The sequence below is a fragment of the Lemur catta genome, chromosome 2 (genome assembly GCF_020740605.2).
Source record: "Lemur catta isolate mLemCat1 chromosome 2, mLemCat1.pri, whole genome shotgun sequence".
NCBI lineage: Eukaryota > Metazoa > Chordata > Mammalia > Primates > Lemuridae > Lemur > Lemur catta.
Window position 1 is genome coordinate 51,741,510 of NC_059129.1, and position 19,975 is coordinate 51,761,484.

The 19,975-nt window shown below is 50.9% G+C and overlaps 3 protein-coding genes across 5 annotated transcripts in view; 2 read left to right on the forward strand and 1 right to left on the reverse strand.

The window, feature by feature from the left end:
* Nucleotides 1-225: 225 nt before the first annotated feature.
* On the reverse strand, nucleotides 226-4,353 carry MRPL2 (mitochondrial ribosomal protein L2). Its single transcript, XM_045542001.1, has 7 exons — nucleotides 4,178-4,353; nucleotides 2,944-3,112; nucleotides 1,667-1,808; nucleotides 1,438-1,553; nucleotides 1,254-1,364; nucleotides 867-940; nucleotides 226-475 (listed from the first exon to the last, which is right to left on the reverse strand). Exons 1-7 carry the CDS (start codon nucleotides 4,271-4,273, stop codon nucleotides 263-265), a joined length of 921 nt encoding a protein of 306 aa, XP_045397957.1. The 5' UTR covers nucleotides 4,274-4,353; the 3' UTR covers nucleotides 226-262.
* Nucleotides 4,354-4,517: 164 nt separating this feature from the next.
* Nucleotides 4,518-18,257, forward strand: KLC4 (kinesin light chain 4). Of its 3 annotated transcripts, none has more exons than XM_045541999.1 (16): nucleotides 4,518-4,603; nucleotides 6,504-6,786; nucleotides 8,196-8,426; nucleotides 9,796-9,877; nucleotides 10,494-10,713; nucleotides 11,205-11,292; nucleotides 12,885-12,986; nucleotides 13,226-13,399; nucleotides 13,738-13,837; nucleotides 14,035-14,087; nucleotides 14,302-14,372; nucleotides 14,555-14,663; nucleotides 15,516-15,656; nucleotides 15,956-16,071; nucleotides 16,408-16,471; nucleotides 17,791-18,257. In XM_045541999.1, the coding sequence occupies exons 2-16, from the start codon at nucleotides 6,529-6,531 to the stop codon at nucleotides 17,839-17,841; spliced, it is 1,860 nt and encodes a 619-aa protein (XP_045397955.1). In that variant the 5' UTR covers nucleotides 4,518-4,603; nucleotides 6,504-6,528; the 3' UTR covers nucleotides 17,842-18,257. The 3 variants fall into 3 exon arrangements, with proteins under 3 accessions (XP_045397955.1, XP_045397956.1, XP_045397954.1); XM_045542000.1 differs by lacking the exon at nucleotides 4,518-4,603 and adding an exon at nucleotides 4,810-5,070; XM_045541998.1 differs by lacking the exon at nucleotides 4,518-4,603 and adding an exon at nucleotides 5,356-5,508.
* A 1,195-nt stretch (nucleotides 18,258-19,452) lies between these two features.
* Nucleotides 19,453-19,975, forward strand: part of PTK7 (protein tyrosine kinase 7 (inactive)) — a 58,992-nt gene continuing 58,469 nt past the window's right edge. The window contains exon 1 of the mRNA XM_045542002.1: nucleotides 19,453-19,742. Within this exon, the coding sequence (XP_045397958.1) occupies nucleotides 19,664-19,742 (79 nt within the window). The 5' untranslated portion in view covers nucleotides 19,453-19,663. The remainder of the gene's footprint in view (nucleotides 19,743-19,975) is intronic.

Here is a 19,975-nt window from a genome sequence, read left to right on the forward strand (position 1 = left end):
TTTCCTTTTTGTCCTCCTCCTAACGCCGGAAGTGCTTCCCGGTTTCCCAAAATCCGAACCAGAAAAGACCTTGGGTGTCATTTATTGCCCTCCTCCATTATATGTAAAGGAACTGGGGGTGGGACTCCATCCTGTCCTTTCCATTTTCTTCCTCCCATACTTTTTGCTTTTTTCCCCACACCTAGTCTGTACCATCCTTAACCCCCCTAAAAAAACAGTAACAGATTAAAATGGGGGGGCATTTTATTAGAGTCCAGGAATATCAGCTTTGGGCAGCAGCGGAGGGCATCTTCACATAACTCTTCATGGGGGGCAGTGGTCGAATCTTTCGGCCAGCCCAGCCCCCCTTGCGGTGCCATAGCCCGCTGGAAGGCCTAATGCCCAGCCAGCGGTTGCGACCTGCCTTGCCGATGACCCGTTTGTTGTGATCGACGTTGGATACTCGGCCGACTGTTGCTACGCACGTTTCCAGCACCTGACGGAGAAAGCAGATGGAGGAGAATGCACAGTCCGGGGTGGGGGTGGAGGTGGGGTGGGGGGGAGCTTGACAACGTTGAGGACACCACTTTTGGAGGCTTCTTGACACTCATTGAAAAGGGAAAGGAGAGGGGGAAAGCACAACATGGCTGAACCCATGTTGTGAGTCCTACAGTAGAAACTGGGTAGTTGTAAAAGAAAGTCATCCTCCCTATTTCATTATGGTGCCAACTTGACAAGACACACCAAGTCATGTGGCAGAAAAGGGCAGATCCAGCTCAAGGCAGTTCCTAGCATCATAAAACACCTGGGAGCTATCCCAGACAGGGAAGGTGCATTCCAAAAATTCCTCCTTTGCTGATCCCTCCCACCAGGACCCACACACACACCTGCATCTGCCTCTTAGAAGGCAGCTGGATGATGGCTGTCCCATTTACCTTCCGAAGCAGCACACCACAAGTCCCTGGGGAAAGAAGTAGTTTTGCCACCCTCCACAGAGAGGAGGCACTGGCGGGGACAGAGCGGGAGGGAATTTATAAAGGGGCCATGTCCCACATGCTGCCTTTGCCTTGCCCTTTAGGAGCAGATGCAACAAAGAAGCATGCATGCAATGTTTTAGATCAAAACACAAGCACATCTTCATCCTCATGTTTTTTGTCTTTTTCTTCCTTTTCTGTGCCAGTACCAGATGTAGACCCATGGGTTCAGAGAATTGTGACCTTAGGTATTCCTTGGCCTTCCAAATTGTAAGACCCAGGCAGCTCCTTTTCCCATACCTGCAGCTCGGATATACTGGGCCCCCCGGCCTGGCTCACTTTCCACGTTGTTGATGAGGGTCCCCACGGGCAGAGCCCCAAGAGGATGTGCATCCCCTTCCCGGGCAGCAACTAAAAGACAGAATTTCATCAGCGCTAGAACCTTTGCAGCCTCCAGCCCACACATCTGGTAGCCATCTCTCACCTGCCATTCTGCCTATGTGGTTAGAGTTCAGGATTATATCTCCAGCTTGCATGTTTTCTGTGGCAATGATCCAGCGTTTCCGGCTACCCCCAGCAACCAGAGCTATGTCTGCTGACCTGTTCAGGGTGAGGGACAGGTGAGTAATCCATCTAGGCAGTCCCACATCTTCTAAGAAGCTACAAAGCAGTTATTCAGACCCCATTATCATCGTCCCAAATCCCAAACTTGCCTACAGGGATCATAGCGGACCATGACAACCTTCTCCTCAAAGGGTCCGGGCTTGGTCTCTTGTTCAGGCCGGAAACGCAGAAAGTCAATCATGCGATAACGTTTCTTGTGGCCCCCGCCAATACCATGCACTCGGATGCGGCCTGTGGTCAGGATAGTGTGGGGACATGTTCTAGGTCAGACTAGTTCAACTCCTAGCATCAGAAACTGGCCCATCCTTAGCCGTGCTTCTCAGCATTATGGCACAAACAGAAAATGATAAAAATTTGCTCCAGCACAGTGTACTGGAGCAAGGGAAGGTAGGGCAACACCTACACAAAACTTGGTCAATTCTATAAAGCTTCCAGGTAAAATCTTTTCAAATCATGGAATTCAGTAAGTTTACAGAGCCATATAAATCATACTGAAATAATTTCAACTGTTACAAAAAAATTTTTTTTTCTTTTAAAGACACAGGGTCTCACTATGTTGCCCAGGGTGGACTCAAACTCCTGGGCTCAAGTGATCTTCCTGCCTCAGCCTCCCAAGCGGCTAGGACCATAGGCACATGCCACTGTGCCTGGCTGTTATAAATTTTTGAAGTGTGTGAAGAAAAACGTCATGACACTTCCTGTGTATGGCCAGTTTTCTTCAACTATTGTCTTTTTTTTTTTTTTTCTTTGAGACAGGGTCTCACTCTGTCACCCACACTGGAGTGCAGTGGCACAATCATAGCTCACTGCAGCCTTGAACTCCTGGCCTCAAGGGATCCTCCACCTCAGCCTCTGGAGTAACTGGGATTACAGGCAAGAACCACTGTGATTGTCTATAGGGACACAGACCAGTTCTCTGTTGCTTTGTATTCTACTCTCTGGCTTCCATGCATATACTAGGATGTGCAGAAGGAGCCCAATAAATGCTTAATTATATTCCTCTGCCTTACAAAATATAAACGTGTTGATATACAGGTTTAGGGTACTAGCGTGTTTTCCCCTTTTTCTGCTTAATACATTAGTTGCCATGTGAGTTGTATTTAACTCACACTAGTTTTGAGCCCAGGCCTCCTGGAGCATATGTAACTCATACATCTCTTCACTTTGGGAGCAGCGAGAACTATTTTTCAAGTTGCATATAACTCATGCACAGAAAACAATTAAAAATAACAAATTTTTCATTAAATTAGAAAGATCATTTTGTTTTCAAAGTTTTTATTCTATTTGTGTAATAAAACACTGTAGCCCCGAGGAAAAAATTTTTTTCTAGTGTGGCAGTCAATGTGTTAAATCCCTTTGCTCCCACCTGTATGGTCTCGGCCCCCGGACTTCCTCATCTTCACTGGTACAATGGTGTACTTGGTACGACTCTTCCAGGACACAAAGTTGGCACTTAGAGCCACGGAAGTAAGGACTGGGCGGCAGGGGAGCAACACCAAGGCAGAGGGCAATCGGAGGAAGGCATTGTTCGTCACCTAGGGAAAAAAAAGAAATCTCTTTCACTTGAAAGCTAGTTGAAGGAAAACCATCAGAGAACAAAGAGGGCACAGACCAATTTTAGCTTGCAGCCCAGTTCCTCCTGGAAGTATCCCAGACCAGCTGTTAAAAAACTCCACCCTTTACAGCTTGCATGGATACCAGTGTAGAATGTTTATCCAGATGTATGTGTGTTGATTACCTCTCCTCATTTGATCTTCTCACCTCTAAGTATTTCTTCAGTGGAATGTTCTCCCCTTGATCATCTCCTTCCAAATTTGGCTGAAAACTCTCCATCTTCGGGAGTCTTTTCCTTCCCTAAACAACTGCCTTCTCCAGAGCTGGTAACTTCCGCACATCCAAGCACCACCATTAGCACCCAATGCCTTTTGCCCTCTGCATTGTTTCTGGGAGTTTTTCACATATGAATGGAAGGGAGGGATCACTTCTGTCTTGTTCCTTGCTGTATATTCCCAGCATTTCAGAGTAGATTGGTTTGGTTTTGAATTTTAAATATGCATCTGCCAAACTCTGCTATAATCAACCAGAGAGCTGCAGAGGGGCAAGACTTACAACTTCTCTTTTCTGTGATTCACCAGTTGCCCACTAGGGACCTTAGGATACCTTCACCTGAGGCCCCTATTCTTGGTATCTTGCCCTGTATTCTCTAATCTCAGCAATAATTCATCCTAGTAGGTATAATATCATAATGATTAAGAGCACAGGCTCCGAAGCCAGACTGCCAAGCTCCAATAGTTGGTTTGTGATCCTGGACCGCTTATCACTTTTTTCACCTGTAAAAGGGGAACAATAACTTCCTTGTAGAGTGGTTGAAAGTTCATTTATTTGAAACCTGTATCACTTATGCCTGGCTTATCATAGGCACTCAATCGATGTTAGTTATTACTGAAACCTGTTTAACCGGTGATCTGCAAAGCACTTTCACCTCCGGTATCTCGTCTGACATACAAGGTAACCTACCTTCGAGACTCCCGACCTGACTCGCAACACCCTCCCCGGCAGCCCAAACGGAAACAGCCTTCTTCCCGGTTAAGGTGGATTACCTGGGCGGCGGGGAGCAGACTCGGGACGGGGGCGGCGACGGCCGCGGGCGCCAGGCTGAGGGAGCCCAGAGCGCGAGTCAGTGCCAACAGGGCCATAGGTGTAGCCGGGCTCTGCTGGGCTCAACACGCCACCCTCACCCTTAGCCAGTCTATCCGGCGCTCCCAAATGACGTAAACTGTTCCCAGTGACGTCTCTCTCCAGTCACGTAAAAGGAGGCGGGCAGAGAAGTGGAGACCAAGCTGGATGCAGACCTCCTTTCCTCCCTGAACCCGGTCAGCACCAATCCTCAGGCGACTCTAAGGTCGCGTGACTAGGGGACAGGCTCCGCCCCTCGGAGCCGTCAAAACAATTGCCTCAAGTGGCAGCCATGATGAATTTAAAGGGGCAGTACTGGCAAGATCGGCAACCAGACCGACAGATTGCGGGTGAGTCTTTGAGGGTACCTCTGGGGCTGAGGATTGAGGTCTCCGCCACATCTTATTCCCGCACTCCCAGACAGATGAAGAAACCCTTTCCAACCAACCTCACAAAATCCCGGACTCAAAAACTCCGCCCCCGCGATTCTTCCCCGCCCCTCGGCGTGCAGACAGACAGACCGACGGCCCGCCCCGCCCCCCGTGCCACGGACTGGCTCAGTGACCTGGGCATTGTCAGGCCGCCAGGTCTTCGCCCGTGACGCGGACCTCAGTCGTCCAACTGCACCTTCCCCCACCCGTCTCACTCTATCCCCACCCTGGGGCCCAGGGCAGGTCGACAGCCTGAGACGCTCCTCAACCGCATTTCCAGGTCCAGGAGACCGGCTCCCAGCGCTGCGTTTCCCTGTGACCCCGCAGCCACTCGGCAGACCTCCCATTCTTCCCTGCACCATCAGGCATTTGGGAGGCACCCTAAGGTGATTCCTCTCAGAGCCTGTTAGTAGGTGATCGTGACAGAGACAAAGCCCATGGAAGTAACTGGGCTGGGAGTGACCAGGTCTTCCTCTTCACCCATTCCCAGACACGCCCCTTGCCGCAGGTGTCTGATTAAATCTCTCACTCCCTTATTGGGAGAAAGAAACTCTCCGGACCTGGGGTGGGAGGCTGGCTTGGGGAAGGAGAAGGGACATTGTCGTCTTTGAAGACGTGTAGGCAGAGGGAGGGAGGGAGTGTGTTTGTCCTGGGTAGGGCTCTGTGCCAGGTCCTCTGGGTGGTTGTGAAGTGGTGAGAGAGGGGGTGGGAATGCTGGACTTCTGGACTTTGGGCAGGGCACAGCCTTCTGAATCGCTGGCTGCTGAGCAGAGTTTCTTCCGGGCTGTGGGCCTGAGTGCCTCAGCCAAGGGCTCTGCTCACAGGTAAGACGACTTCAAAGATGAGAAACAAGGCCCTTTTGAGGAAATGGGAAGATAGCCTAAATCCTGGGGAGCTGGGAAGTATGAGTTGAAGGTTAGTGGCAAAAGAAGCAAGGCTAACCAGGTTTGGAGATGCTGGGCTTAGTTCCATTGGTGACACAGCCTGAAGACCTTGAGCTTTCTGAGGCCGTCTCATCTGGATACTTCAAGGAAGGCTCCTGTTTTCTTCTTTTCCCTTTCTTCTCTGATTTAACTTTGAAATGTCTTTCTTTCTTTCTGTCTTTTTTTTTATTTTGAGAGAGTCTTGCTCTGTCGCCCAGACTAGAGTGCAGTGGCATCGTCACAGCTCACTGAAACCTCAAACTCCTGGGCTCAAGCAATCCTCTGAGTAGCTAGGACTATAGGCTCGTGCTACTGCACCCAGCAAATTTTTCTATTTTTAGTAGAGACGGGGTCTCGCTCTTGCTCAGGCTGGTCTCAGACTCCTGAGCTCAAGAGATCCTCCTGCCTTAGCCTCCCAGAGTGCTAGGATATAGGCGTGAGCCACCGCATCTGGCCTTTTCCCTTTTTTCTAACCCCCTGCACTATTTTCTGCATATCTCGTGTCTACTTTAACCCTATTCCCTTTGCAGCTCTTCTATCCACACTCCATGATCCCCGTAGTGCTGTCTCTTATCCCTTGATTCCTTTTCCTAACCCAAGCTCTCTCTCCAACTCCTTTTCTAAGTCCTGAATCCCTCTGCTAGTTCTGAGCACCTTTGTTCTTTCTATAGTCTTTATTTAAGTCAATTCATATCCCTCTCTTTTTGTCCACAATCTTAGCTTTCCGTTTAGTGATGTAGGCTCTCTCCCTATTGATCGCTTTCTCTCTCTCCAGCTAAGTCACAGGATCACCCATACTTTTGTCCCTACATTTGTATCCCTACCACCCTGTAACCAAGTTGCTCAGCCTCTCTGTCTCACCTTTACCCCAGCTGAACTCTATTATTTCTCCCTAGACTGGGTGACTTCTCCCTGGCCAGGATGTCAGGCCTGGTGTTGGGGCAGCGGGATGAACCTGCAGGGCACCGGCTCAGCCAAGAAGAGATCCTGGGGAGCACTCGGCTGGTGAGCCAAGGGCTGGAGGCCCTACACAGTGAACACCAAGCTGTGCTGCAAAGCCTGTCGCAGACCATTGAGTGTCTGCAGCAGGGAGGCCACGAGGAAGGACTGGTACATGAGAAGGCCCGGCAACTGCGCCGTTCTATGGAAAACATCGAGCTCGGGCTGAGTGAGGCCCAGGTGAGAGGGCGGAGGTGGTGCCAAGTGGTCTGGGGTGGATGGAGCAGCAGTTGTCTGATTGGGTGTTTGGAGTCACTTGGGATCACCTTGTCCTAGACGCTTGCATTCTTTAAGTAAATATGTATTTACTACTCTGTGCCAGGAACTCTTTTGGGCACTGGAGATACATCACTGAACACAATAGTAAAAGTCTTTGCATCTTGGAGCTTGCTTTCTAGCTGGGGGAGATAGACGATACACAAGTAAATAAGTAAAAGATTCACTATGCCAGAGTGATAATTGCTAAGGATAAAACAATAAAAATAGGCCAGGTGTGGTGGCTCATGCCTGTTATTTTAACTCTTTGGGAGGTCCAGGTAGGAGGATTGCTTGAGGTCAGGAGTTTGAGATGAGCCTGGGCAACATAGTGAGACTTTGTCCCTAAAAAAAATAAAAATTAGCCGGGCATGGTGGTGCATGCCTGTAGTCCCAGCTACTCAGAAGGCTGAGGCAGGAGGATCGCTTGAGCCCTGGAGTTTAAGGTTGCAGTGAGCTATCATGGCACCACTGCACTCCAGCAGCCTGGGTGACAGAATGAGACCTTTTCTCAAAAATCAATAAAGAAAGAGAGAAAGAAAAAAATCAGAGAAGGAGGCTGGACATGGTGGCTCACGCCTGTAATCCTAGGTCTCTGGGAGGCCGAGGCAGGAGGGTCGCTTGAGCTCAGGAGTTCAACACCAGCCTGAGCAAGAGTGAGACCCCATCTCTACCAAAAAGAAAAGAAAAAAAAAAAAGCAGAGGAGACTAGGGAATATGGAGGGAGGTGACATTTGGGCAAAGATTTGAAGGCGAGGGAATGAGACATGCAGTTAAAAGGGGCAGTGTCTTAAGCAGAGAGAACAGTAAGTGTAAAGGCCCTGAATTGGGGCTTGCCTAGTGAGTTCAATGAATAGTGAGGGGCCAGTGAGGCTGCAGTAGAGTGAATAAGGGGAAGCAAAGGGTTGGGGGAGAGGGAGACAGATCATCTGAAACTTGTAGGCTATCATGAGGACTTTGTTTTTACTTTGAGTGAGATGGAAACTATTGGAATGTTTTGAGAAGACGAGTGATATGGTCTAACTTGACGTCTTCTGGCTGCTGGGTTGAGAATAGACCCTAGGGGAACAAAGGCAGAAACAGGGAGGCCAGTGAGGAGGCCATTGTAGTAATCCAGCTGGGCATTGATAGTGGCTTGGCTTTGGGTGATGGCGATGGAGGTGGTGAGCAAGTAGATTCAGGGTATATTTCTGAAGGTAGAGCCATTGCTACCACCCCACCTCCTGGCTCCTCTCTGCCTCTACTAGTCTTGCCACTTCCCAGTAGGCTCCCTTCCTTCCTGTCGCTGAATAGTCCCATCCAGAGTCTGGAGCTCATGGGATGTGCCCACCTAGGTAATGCTGGCTCTAGCCAGCCACCTGAGCACAGTGGAGTCAGAGAAACAGAAGCTGCGGGCTCAGGTGCGGCGGCTATGCCAGGAGAACCAGTGGCTCCGGGACGAGCTGGCAGGCACCCAGCAGCGGCTACAGCGCAGTGAACAGGCTGTGGCTCAGCTAGAGGAGGAAAAGAAGCACCTGGAGTTCCTGGGGCAGCTGCGGCAATACGACGAGGATGGGCACACTGCGGTAAGCATGCGCAGGCAAAGCTGGCTGGAGGGCAGGCAGCTGGGAGTTACCGCAAACGTGGGGGCAATGGCCTCGTCACCCTCAGGGGCCAGCAGCTCTGCCCAGTGGGGAAACAATATTCACTCATTCAGTCAACATTTAATTAAATACCAACTGTGTGCCAAGCACTGTGCACTCCACTGGTGAAGGGGGCAGAGTTGCTGCTCCTATAATTATAGGTTTGTGAGGGGAGACAGATATGCACCTGGACAATTCCAATCCAGAATCCTGAGTGCTACCACTAGGGAAAGCATAGCCCAGTTGAGCATGACCCTCCTACAATTTGCTCTCAAAGTGTGTGAAATGTAACCCTCACTTGACAGGCGTTTATGTATCTCGGTGTCTTACACAGCACAAGAAGACGTGTGTAGGAAAGATAAAGAACTATAAAAGAGAGTTCTTGTGTTCTTGAGTTTATAATGTACCTGTAGGGAACAAGGCTTACACATGAGAATACGTATAGGACAACACAAAGCAGCAAGTGCTCAGTGATGGATGAGTGGTTCAGTCAGTGTGGGAGGAATTCCAAGGAGATAGGCCCCTGAGGGCTGGAATAGTCTGAGAAGGATTTACAGAGGAGGTAGGGTACAAGGATGGGTAGGATTTAGGTTGGATTTCTCATTCGAGTGGGTTAGGAGTTGGTTAGGAATGGGATGGATTTTGAAGGATGACAGGAAGAGGGAAGAGCTTCCTAGGCTGGAGGTGGGGGGTGTCATAGATTAAGGCTCGGGGGCTGGAAAGCTGGTCTGTCCCAGGGAAAGGGATGAGATGTTTTGCATAGGACACATTGGTGGCGCTGGGTAGGAGGGTTGGAGGTATTTTTATAAGGCTGCAGTTCCTAATGGGGAAAAGATATTTTCCCAGTATGGAAGCAGCGTAGACAGTAAGGGCTGGGCACTAAGTCCAGAATGAGCAGTGGCAGATGATGGGCACAAGGCTGAGCTAGACACTTTGGGTACGTGTCAATAAGATGAGACACACTCTCTCCCTCAGAAGAGACAGGACAGACATATAATCAATGTAAATACACAGGGATCAGCACAGGGCTATAATTACAAGAGTTGAGGGGGAGATTGAAGGTGGTTAGGAAGGAAACCTTCTGGATGTAAAAGAAGGGAAAATCATGAGATTTTGTCCAAAGCATCTCTGGCTGTTACAAATAAGAGAGGCCTGAGCTTTGCTAGGCCAGATGCTGGCCTTCCCAGCAACAAAGTCAGGATGAAGGCTCTTTTCCTAGGCCCCATCTGTCAGTGATTTCATGGCTTAGAGAGGCCCCTGAAGAGGCCGCTGGGGATATCTTGGCCCTGATGTGCTGCTTCTTGCCTTCTAGGAGGAGAAGGAAGGCGATGCCTCCAAGGATTCCCTGGATGACCTCTTCCCCAATGAGGAGGAAGAGGACGCTAGCAATGGCTGTGAGTCTGCCTCTGGAGATGGAGGATGAAGAGGGGCAGCAGGAGGATGGTTCCAGCTGTGGCCCACCCTGTACACAAGAGGCTCACCATTCAGAAATAGGTCTCCACTTCCTCTGGAGGTGGGGCACAGGCTGGGCTAGTACTTTGATTTCCTCAGTGTCCCCCTTATTCATCAACATTTATTAAATACTTAATGTGTGCCAGGCACTGTGCTAGGCATGAGGAATACCGAGATGAAAATGACAGGTCTTGCCAGTAAGGAGTTCGCAGTCTAGTGGGAGAATGACCCTGAGATGGGAAAAACATGAGCTCTTCAAGGGAAAGAACCAGGTCTGTCTCATCTTCGTATTCCTGGGACAGCCCCTGGCCCATGCTTACTGAATAAATGTTGGCTGAATGAATGAATTACTGGGTTACAAATGGGATTGTGATGGGCACAGGTGCAAAGGAGTGGGTAAAAGAATAGAAATTGAGCCAGGTCTTGATTGAGAGCTCACTCGGGGGTGGGCACAGGTATGGAACAAGACATGGAGAGGGAAGTGGGGAGGGCAGATGGCAAAAGAGAGAGGAAGACCCCTCTGAGGAAGTCTCCTATTCATTTTCTGGGATGTTTTAGTGTCTCGTGGCCAGGGCTCTGCAGCAGCACAGCAGGGTGGATATGAGATCCCAGCAAGGTTGCGTACATTACACAACCTGGTGATCCAGTATGCTGCCCAGGGTCGCTATGAGGTGGCCGTGCCGCTTTGTAAGCAGGCACTAGAGGACCTGGAGCGCACATCTGGCCGCGGCCACCCTGATGTTGCTACCATGCTCAACATCCTCGCTTTGGTGTATCGGTGAGTACTGCCCTCCTCCATCAGCCAGAATCTTCCACGCATTCCCACCTTGGTCCTCCTTTGGCTCCCATTCTACCTCTCCACAGGCAGGTTACCTCTCCTCCCTGCTGGGCCTCCCAGCTATACCCAACTAGGGTGCTCTCTGATGTACCAGAACACTCACTTCTTCCATACCCTAGCCCTTGACCTGGAAAATAGTCGTCTCTCAGGCTCTTTGCTCCTCCAGTTTCTCTTCTGGGCAACATCTCTTTCTCTCTCTGTTTCTATCTCCTGCTTCCTATGACTTGTGGCCTCCTCTTGGGATGGCAGTGCTCTGCATTGTGGTATGAGTGTGTCAGTGAAGCCCTCTCACTGCCTGCACCAGGCGTCCTATCTCCCCATGGAAGTCCCTAATACCTAAATGTACCTCAGTCCTCCCAAAGGGATGGAGGGAAGGAAATGTCTTGGGGACAGAGTTCAGGGTAACTCCTGTCACTTTTGTCCTCTTCCAGGGACCAGAATAAGTATAAGGAAGCTGCCCACCTGCTGAATGATGCCCTCAGTATCCGGGAGAGCACCCTGGGCCGGGACCACCCTGCTGTCAGTATTCCTTGCCTGCATCTCCCTCATTGCTCTTTTGACCTCTCTTGGCTGGTCCATCTATTGCCCTCGGTTCACTTACTAGGGGTGTTTAGAAAGGAGGCACGAGAACATCTTCCTTCCAGGCACTGTCCAGCAATCCTAGTGGTTCTCAATTCTCTGAGACTTAATGACTCCTTTTTGTAATGAATATTTTCCTGAATTTTAATTCATAGATGATATATCCTACCTCCACATATGATTTCCAAAAAATTTAATATGATACCCTAATTAATATAAGAGAAACAAGGAAGGTAATTTATTGTAACACAATATATACCATATAATAAGATAAAAATATAATACAGTAATAGCTGTATTAAATACAAACTCTGCTAGAAGAAATAACAAAGTAGTCTGGGGCGGGTGTGGTGGCTCACGCCTGTAATCTTAGAACTCTGGGAGATCCGAGGCAGGAGGATCGTTTGAGCTCAGGAGTTCGAGACCAGCCTGAGCAAGAGTAAGATCCCATTTCTACTAAAAAAAATATAGAAGGAAATTAGCTGGACAACTAAAAATATATATAGAAAAAATTAGCTGGGTATGGTGGCTCATGCCTGTAGTCCCAGCTACTCGAGAGGCTGAGGCAGTAGGATTGCTTGAGCCCAGGAGTCTGAGGTTGCTGTGAGCTGGGCTGACGCCATGGCACTCTACCTTGGGCAACAAAGTGAGACTCTGTCTCAAAAAACAAAACAAAACAAAACAAAGTAGTCTGATATATAATGAATAACTTTGGATTTAAAAGAAGTAAGACCACTAAGCTATTTCATATGAGAAGTATTAATACTAGAGTTGGGTGCAGTGGCTTGCACCCATAGTCCTAGCTACTTGGGAGGCTGAGGTGAGAGGATCACCTGAGCCCAGAAATTTGAGACCAGCCTGGGCAGCATAGCAAGACCCTGTTTCTAAAAAATTTTTTAAAAAGTACTAGAAAAATGAAAGACCAGAAGTATGGGTAGATGCTCAACTAAAATGCAGTGTTATAATAAGCTATCACAGGCCAGATGTATTTGTGTATGATAAGAGAAAGAGAGAGGTAGCCTTAAGTCAGCATAACATACGAGGGCAAATGATAGATTTTCAGATTTTCAAAGTAGAGAAAATGAAAAATAAGATACTTTTAAAAATGAGCTATGTGAAAATAATTCCCTATGATATGACGTGATGGGCAGGGATGATGTATCTCAAAAAACAGAACTCCTATCTTGATATCTCACCAAATGTCAAAGTTTACATTCAGTGTTTGACTGTCTGGCAATGTCTTTCTTTGCCTTCCCAAAGGTAATAGTGCCCCCAATCTTTATGGCAACCAAAAAAAAAGAAAACCTCCAGAAATTTCTAAAAATCCCCCTAGAGGGCGATACCGCTCCATAGAGCCTCAGAGCCGTACTATTCAGCAGTTTCCCCTCCCCTCAGCCTCTGGCTGGGGTAACAGGGTACCTGTCTCTTGCAGTCGTGCAGTGCGGGGCCTTGCTGTACAAATAGGGGAACCTCAGATTCTCATAGGTCCTTCGCAGCATCAATGTCTGATGGAGACAGGCCTCTCTCCATAGGTGGCTGCCACACTCAACAATCTGGCTGTGCTCTATGGCAAAAGGGGCAAATACAAGGAGGCGGAGCCATTATGCCAGAGGGCACTGGAGATTCGAGAAAAGGTACCCACCTCTCTCCATTCTTCCCTTGTCGCTGTAATCCCTTCTCCACATCTCTCCTCTGGTCTGACCTTTCTTCCTCACATCTTTTTTTCTCATCTGCCTCTCTCTGCCTCATTTCCTCTTCCATTATTCCCTTCCCTCTGCTGTCCACTTGTGCATGCATGTGCGTGAACACACACACGTGTGCATGTGCACACACATAATCATAGCTATTTATTCACTCCTTTGCTCCCTTTCAGGTCCTGGGCACTGACCACCCAGATGTGGCAAAGCAGCTGAACAACCTGGCTCTGTTGTGCCAGAACCAGGGCAAGTATGAGGCTGTGGAACGCTATTACCAGCGGGCACTGGCCATCTATGAGGGGCAGCTGGGACCGGACAACCCTAATGTAGCTCGGACCAAGAACAACCTGGTAAGGAAGGGAGGGACAAAGTGGGTGGAAGGAGGGAAAGGGAAAGGCCACCTGGGTCCTGGAATTGGGAAGCATCATAATCTGGTACACTATTCTCGTCAACTTTGTACCCATCTCTGGGGCTGCCTTTGGGATGAGGGATCTGCTTCATTCCAGTGGCAGAAGTTCCCTTGGGAATGGGCTGAAAATACCCTTGATGCTGTAGATAGAAAAGAATGTGTGAGGAGGATCTCTGGGGAGAGTCACAGAGACACCAAGAAGTGGAACTCCCTGAGCCTGGCTAAGACCTTGTCTCTCTCCATCTCTTCCTTCTGTATTTTTGCCTTCTTGCCTCCCAGGCTTCCTGTTACCTGAAACAGGGCAAATATGCTGAGGCTGAGACACTATACAAAGAGATCCTGACCCGTGCCCACTTGCAGGAGTTTGGGTCTGTGGATGGTGAGTGGTGAGGGCCTGGGGAGAGGGCTGCAGGAAGGTAAAGAAATGCAGACTAAAGGTGGGGGTTAGGCTACAGTGGTCCTCAGGGGGAGCCAGACCCCTTTCGTCTAGCCTTGTCAACTTCTGGGTCCTGGTTCCCCCTGTACTGTCCAGCTCCATCTCTAACCTCCCTATCCCACTCCATGTGTCACCCCTAGGCGACCACAAGCCCATCTGGATGCATGCAGAGGAGCGAGAAGAAATGAGCAAAGTGAGTGGGGGCTGGCTGCCTGGGGAGCCTGAGGCTACTGGGGTCTCTGTCTTACTCCCTGCATTAGCCCAGCTGCTCGCTTCCCACCCAGCACCAGCCCCAGATGTGTGGTGCCTTCCCCAGCCCAGCCTGTACCCTAGCCCCATGCCAGCTTATACCCAGCATCTCCTTACTTTCATCTCTGACTCCCGCCCCTTCCGCCTCTGTCCTACAGAGCCGGCACCGTGAGGGCAGCACACCCTATGCTGAGTATGGAGGCTGGTACAAGGCCTGCAAAGTGAGCAGGTGAGCTGCCAGTGAAAAGCTGGCTTGGCCTCCCACGCCCTCCTTCCAAGCCCTGATCCCAGCCTCCTGGACCTTTCTCCTTCTTTCCTTGACCTTCCCTTGACTTTAGCTCTGCTCCCTCTCTTTCCTTGTTTCTTTTCTTATCTCATGCTCTCTTCCTTCCTTGGTCTCACCCTGCACAGCCCCACAGTGAACACTACTCTGAGAAACCTAGGAGCTCTGTACAGGCGTCAGGGAAAGCTGGAGGCAGCCGAGACCCTGGAAGAATGTGCCCTGCGTTCCTGGAAACAGGTCAGAAGCCTACATGGGAAGGAGATCTAATAAGGAAGGGCCCTGGGGACAAGGGACCACTGAGGCTTCTTGTAAGTCTCCTAAAAATAAGAGGAAGCTGGGTGTGGTGGCTTATACCCGTAATCCCAGCACTTCGGGAGGCCAAAGCAGGAGGATTGCTTGAACCCAAGAGTTCAAGATCAGCCTGGGCAACACAGTAAGTCCCTGTCTCTACAAAAAATGAAAAAAAAAAAATTAGCCAGACATGGTGGTGTGCACCTGCAGTCCCAGCTACTCAGGCTGAGGCAGGAGGATCGCTTGAGCCTGGGAGTTTGAGGTTGCAGACACTGAGCCACTGTACTCTAGCCTGGGTGACAGTGAGACCCTGAATAAGAGAAGCTGAAGAAGACAGGAGAGAAGAAAGTGAGGCAGTCTTGTGGTGGTTGTGGTTGTTTTTAAGCATGTTCTTACCTCCCACCTGCCCTTAGTAGTTAGAACTCCAAGTTCAAGATTCCCTTCACTAAATCGGGTTATAAAGGGGGAATCCTGCCCTTTCAAAAGAAGGGACATGGGTGGTATGGGGTGAGGGGAGTGAGGTGGAGGACAGTCTTGAGTCAAAGTTTCTCAAAAATTGCAGGTCTCATTAGTAGGTCATGAAATCAATTCAGTGTGGGCCATGGCTAAAAAATATATATGTGTCTATATATAGGAATGCATTGTAAATAGAAAGGGCATTATTCATGTAGGTGTATACTGGGACATCACAAGGAGAAAATGTTTTCCTTGCAGTAGCTGATGGTGAAAAAAAGTTTGAAAGCCCCATCCTGAGGAGTTAAGGAGTAGGAAGTTCTAGGTTCTTCCTTTTCCTTTCAGGGCACTGACCCTATCAGCCAGACCAAGGTAGCAGAGCTGCTTGGGGAAGGTGACAGTAGAAGGACTTCCCAGGAAGGCCCTGGGGACAGTGTGAGGTTTGAAGGAGGTGAAGATGCTTCTGTGGCTGTCGAGTGGTCAGGGGTAAGTCTAATCATTGCCTCTTGATTTCCTGCTGGTGGTGAGAGGCTCTGAGCCTGCCTTTCTCCGGGCTCTTGTAGAGTACGAAGGCTTGTTGTCCATGTTCTAGTTAGTCCATCCCTTCAGTCCATCCCTAGTTAGTCCATCCCTAGTATTTCTGGGAGCCAGTTTTGACAGGGCTCTTGTTTTTAATCACTGGGTTTGGGGTTGGGGGATGTGTGCAGAATAAATGGCAGAAATAGACTCAGAAGCCAGTCTTCGTGGGATCCTCTTAGCTTCCATTGCTCATTCCTCTCTGCCAGGACGGCAGTGGGACCCTGCAGAGGAGTGGCTCTCTGGGCAAGATCCGGGATGTGCTTCGTAGAAGCAGCGAACTTCTGGTGAGAAAGCTCCAGGGGACCGAGCCTCGGCCCTCCAGGTACACAATGAGGTTGAGATATGGCAAAGCAGGCAAGTAGACCCTTGCCTTCAACTCCTCTTGGCCCCTGATCTCTGGAGAAGTGTCTTGGAGAGAAGCATAGAGGAGGTCAACGGGATGGCCATGGAGAGAGAGTTTGGGCAGGATGGGTGCCCCAGTGTGGGGGATGAAGATACCTGAGGAGATGCTGGTTTATAATACAGATAAGAGTGGGAGAGGAGGGGACAGAGGGTAGACAGTGATTTGATATTGTGTGGCAGTACCCAAGAGGGCCACATCTTTAGGGACATTCAAGGGGAAGAGAGGAGGCCTCAATTCTTTATTTTTCCATTGCAGCAGCAACATGAAGCGAGCAGCCTCCTTGAACTATCTGAACCAACCCAGTGTTGCACCCTTCCAGGTGAGAGCAGTGCTTGTGAGCATGTTGGTGGGTGAGAAAGAAAGGATGGCTAGCAAGCTCGCCCAGTGGGATTAGGGAAGCAGGGAAAGTCATCTGGCACGAAAGAGGATTATAGTCATCAAGGAATCAGGCAGAGAGCTTGTTGGGCATAGTGACCACCAAGGGATAGTTTCAGGCCAGATGTTAGTAGTAAATAAGTTAATCAGGAGGCAAATAGTAATTGATATTTTTTAAACTGGTACTTTGCAATTATGAATAATTCAAGAATGAGGATGAGACCGGGCGCGGTGGTTCACGCCTGTAATCCTAGCACTCTAGGAGGCCGAGGTGGGAGGATCACTCGAGGTCAGGAGTTGAAGACTAGCCTGAGCAAGAGCGAGACCCTGTCTGTACTAAAAATAGAAAGAAATTAGCCGGACAACTAAAAATATATAGAAAGACTAGCCGGACATGGTGGTACATGCCTGTAGTCCCAGCTACTCGGGAGGCTGAGGCAGGAGGATCGCTTGAGCCCAGGAGTTTGAGGTTGCTGTGAGCTAGGGTGACGCCACGGCACTCTAGCCCGGGCAACAGAGCCAGACTCTGTCTCCAAAAAAAAAAAAAAAAAATTCAAGAATGACTTGGGGTAGGGCATGGTGGCTCACGCCTGTAATCCCAGAACTTTAGGAGGCCAAGGTGGAAGGATCACTTGAGCCCAGGAGTTCAAGACCAACCTGGGCAACATAGCTAGACCTCATCTCTACAAAAAATGAAAAAAATTAGCCAGGTGTGGTGGTGTTTGCCTGTAGTCCCAGCTACTTGGGAGGCTGAGGCAGGAGGATCACTTGAGCCCAAGAGTTCAAGGTTACAGTGAGCTATGATCTACTGCACTCCAGCCTGGGTGACAGACGGATGCCTGTTTCTGGAAAAAAAAGCAAAAGAAAAAGAAAAGAATGATTTGGGGATACTAACTGTTTTTCTTCCTGCAGTCACCATACTCCTTACCTTGGGGACCTAGTGGTAGATGAGAAGGGAAAAAGAAAAAAGTACTAAATAATCTCTATTTGAGAGAACAGTAGTGATATTCTAATAGCAAATGACCATTTGTATCAACACATTCAAAGTATATACCAGTTTCATGTGGCTCTCCCAGGTAGTTTCTCCAGCAGATTGTGGACTTCTGGAAAATCCTAGCAGAGGCTAAACAAAAGCCCCAGAACTTGGTGTTGAGGTTACAGGCTCGATCCTAGGTCCAGAGATCGACTGTAGCCATGGGATGGATGGACAGTCTTTGGGAGGCTGAGGTCCCTGGGCTAATGGGGTGGTGGTGTCTGTTTCAGGTCTCCCGAGGCCTCAGTGCCAGCACTACGGACCTCTCTTCAAGCAGCTGACATTCAACCCAACCCCCAGGTCTGCTGGTTCCCCCCACAGTCCTCACAGCATTCCCCATTGCTCCTGGCTCTTTCCCACCCCAAGGTGGGACAGTGAAGGGGGAGCAGTTTAACCAGAAGATTGCTGCTGCCCTTAGGGTCTCAGCTCCCTCCTCAGGAATCCCCCGTAGGGAATAGCCCTCAGGATACCCTCTCCTCACCCTGCGGTCTTCTAGAGTAGCTAGCTCTGAGGCCCCAAGGTGGGTAAGAAGCAGGTACACACCTCAGAGATGCAGCCTGCTGCTGGCTTTTCTGTCAGAGGGTTTGGGGTTGGCCAGCCAAGCAGCCTTGGTCTGGCCTCTCCTGTTCGCCTCTGCTGCCTCACTTCAGGTCCATGTATTTCACTTTTCTTAAATAAAAGAATCAGGTAACCTTTCTGCTGCTTGAGTCCTGATTGAAGAGGGTAGGAAGCAAGGGTTGTGTTGGGGCCTTTCACAGAAGGGCAAGGGGCAGTGATGGATGGGGCGACAGGAGGAGTGTTGATTCTTGGATCTTTCCTCTCTTCCTCCCCTTGTTTGTATCCTTTCCAGCAGGGCCTGTAGGAAGGCATCTGGGGGATGGGGAAGGAGACCCACAACCCAAGGAGAAGGTGCTGTGGACTGGGTTGTCAGGGACATGTGGTGGCCATGTGGCAGGACCCTGGAGTCCTGGCGCCACTTCTCCTGGCTGTGGGGCCCTCTGTGGCTGCCCCTCCTCCTCCCAGCTGCTTGGGGGAAGGGAAGTCAAAGCAGGCCTGGGGGGCCCTTCGGAGCCAGAGGGGAGACAAGGCACTATCCATCCCCTCTCAGCATATCCTAGAGGCCTGAGCAGCAGCTGGGGCCCATCTTCTAAAGCTTGACTCCTCCTGACCGCCTCCTACACCCCTTGCTGCTTTCACAACAAAGAAAGAATGTGGGGGTGGTGGCGCTGGGGGTGGGGGTGGGGTGCCTGGAACAAGGGCTGTGCTGGGCCTCCCCACAGCTGGAGTTGGCCATGCCCTGACATAGCCCAGACTGCCTGGAGATGGACTTGGGATGAATTTGTCAGTTTAACAGCCTTCAGCCTGGCTTTCAGAGCCCAGTGTTTCTACCTTTGGGTCCAGATTGGTCCAGAGCAAAATCAGACCCCAGACATGCACTCTTCCCCTCCTTCTCCAGGCTACATCTGTCCTGCGGCTACATAACATCTCCAGGTTATCCTGCTTGGGGACATCAAGGACATCCTGCTGTTCAAGGTCTCCCTTAGGATTTTGGGTTGCTGAAGAATGGGTCAGGGCCCCTCTTCCTTCCTCCTACCTGGAGAATTCTGGGGGAACTGTTGGTCGGAGCCTCCAGGTAGGCCCAGAACTCCCTAGGGGCCACGGAATCACAAAAGTCACTTTGGTTCCCTGGGTCCCTGCAGATTAGTTGGTGGGTACAGAGTATACCCCACCTCCTCGCTGAGGTGCCCTGCACTGCCCAAAACCTTCCTCCCTCTGTTCCCCATCCCTCTGCAGACCCCTCCCCCAACCGCGAGCTCCTCCCGCCGCGGCGGGGAGGGGGCGTCCGAGGGGCGGGGCGCCACGCGGAGGCCGGCGGGGAGGGGGCGTCGTGGGGCGGGGCTTGGCGGCCGCGGCCGCGCGCGAGGACTCTGAGGTACCGGGCGCGCGCGGCTCCGGCTCGGGACGCCACGGGCTCGGGCTCGGGCTCCGGCTCCGGCTTTTGCAGCAGCGCCCGCGCTCGGTGCTCGGCCTCCTGGGCCCGCCGCGGAGCGCAGTCTACGCGCCCGCCGTGCGCCCTCCGGCTCCTTTCCCCCAGCCGCCACGATGGGAGCTGCGCGGGGGTCCCCGGCCACCCCCCGCCGGCTGCCTCTGCTTAGCGTCCTGCTGCTGCCGCTGCTGGGCGGTGAGTCCTGGCGAGCCGGGGAAGCAGGGCTCGGGAAGCGCAGGAGCCCTGAGGGCAAAAGGGGGCACCTGGGGAGGTGGGTTTGGGCGGCTGGAGCGGGGACAGAAACCCTGGAGTCGTGGAGAGGCTCGCTGGGCACGCGAGGTCCCGGCGGAAGGGCGCCAGGAGCCTCAGGGCCGGGAGGTTGGCGAAGCCCCCGCGAACTCGGTCGGGGTCCCTCTCCCGCTGGCGCC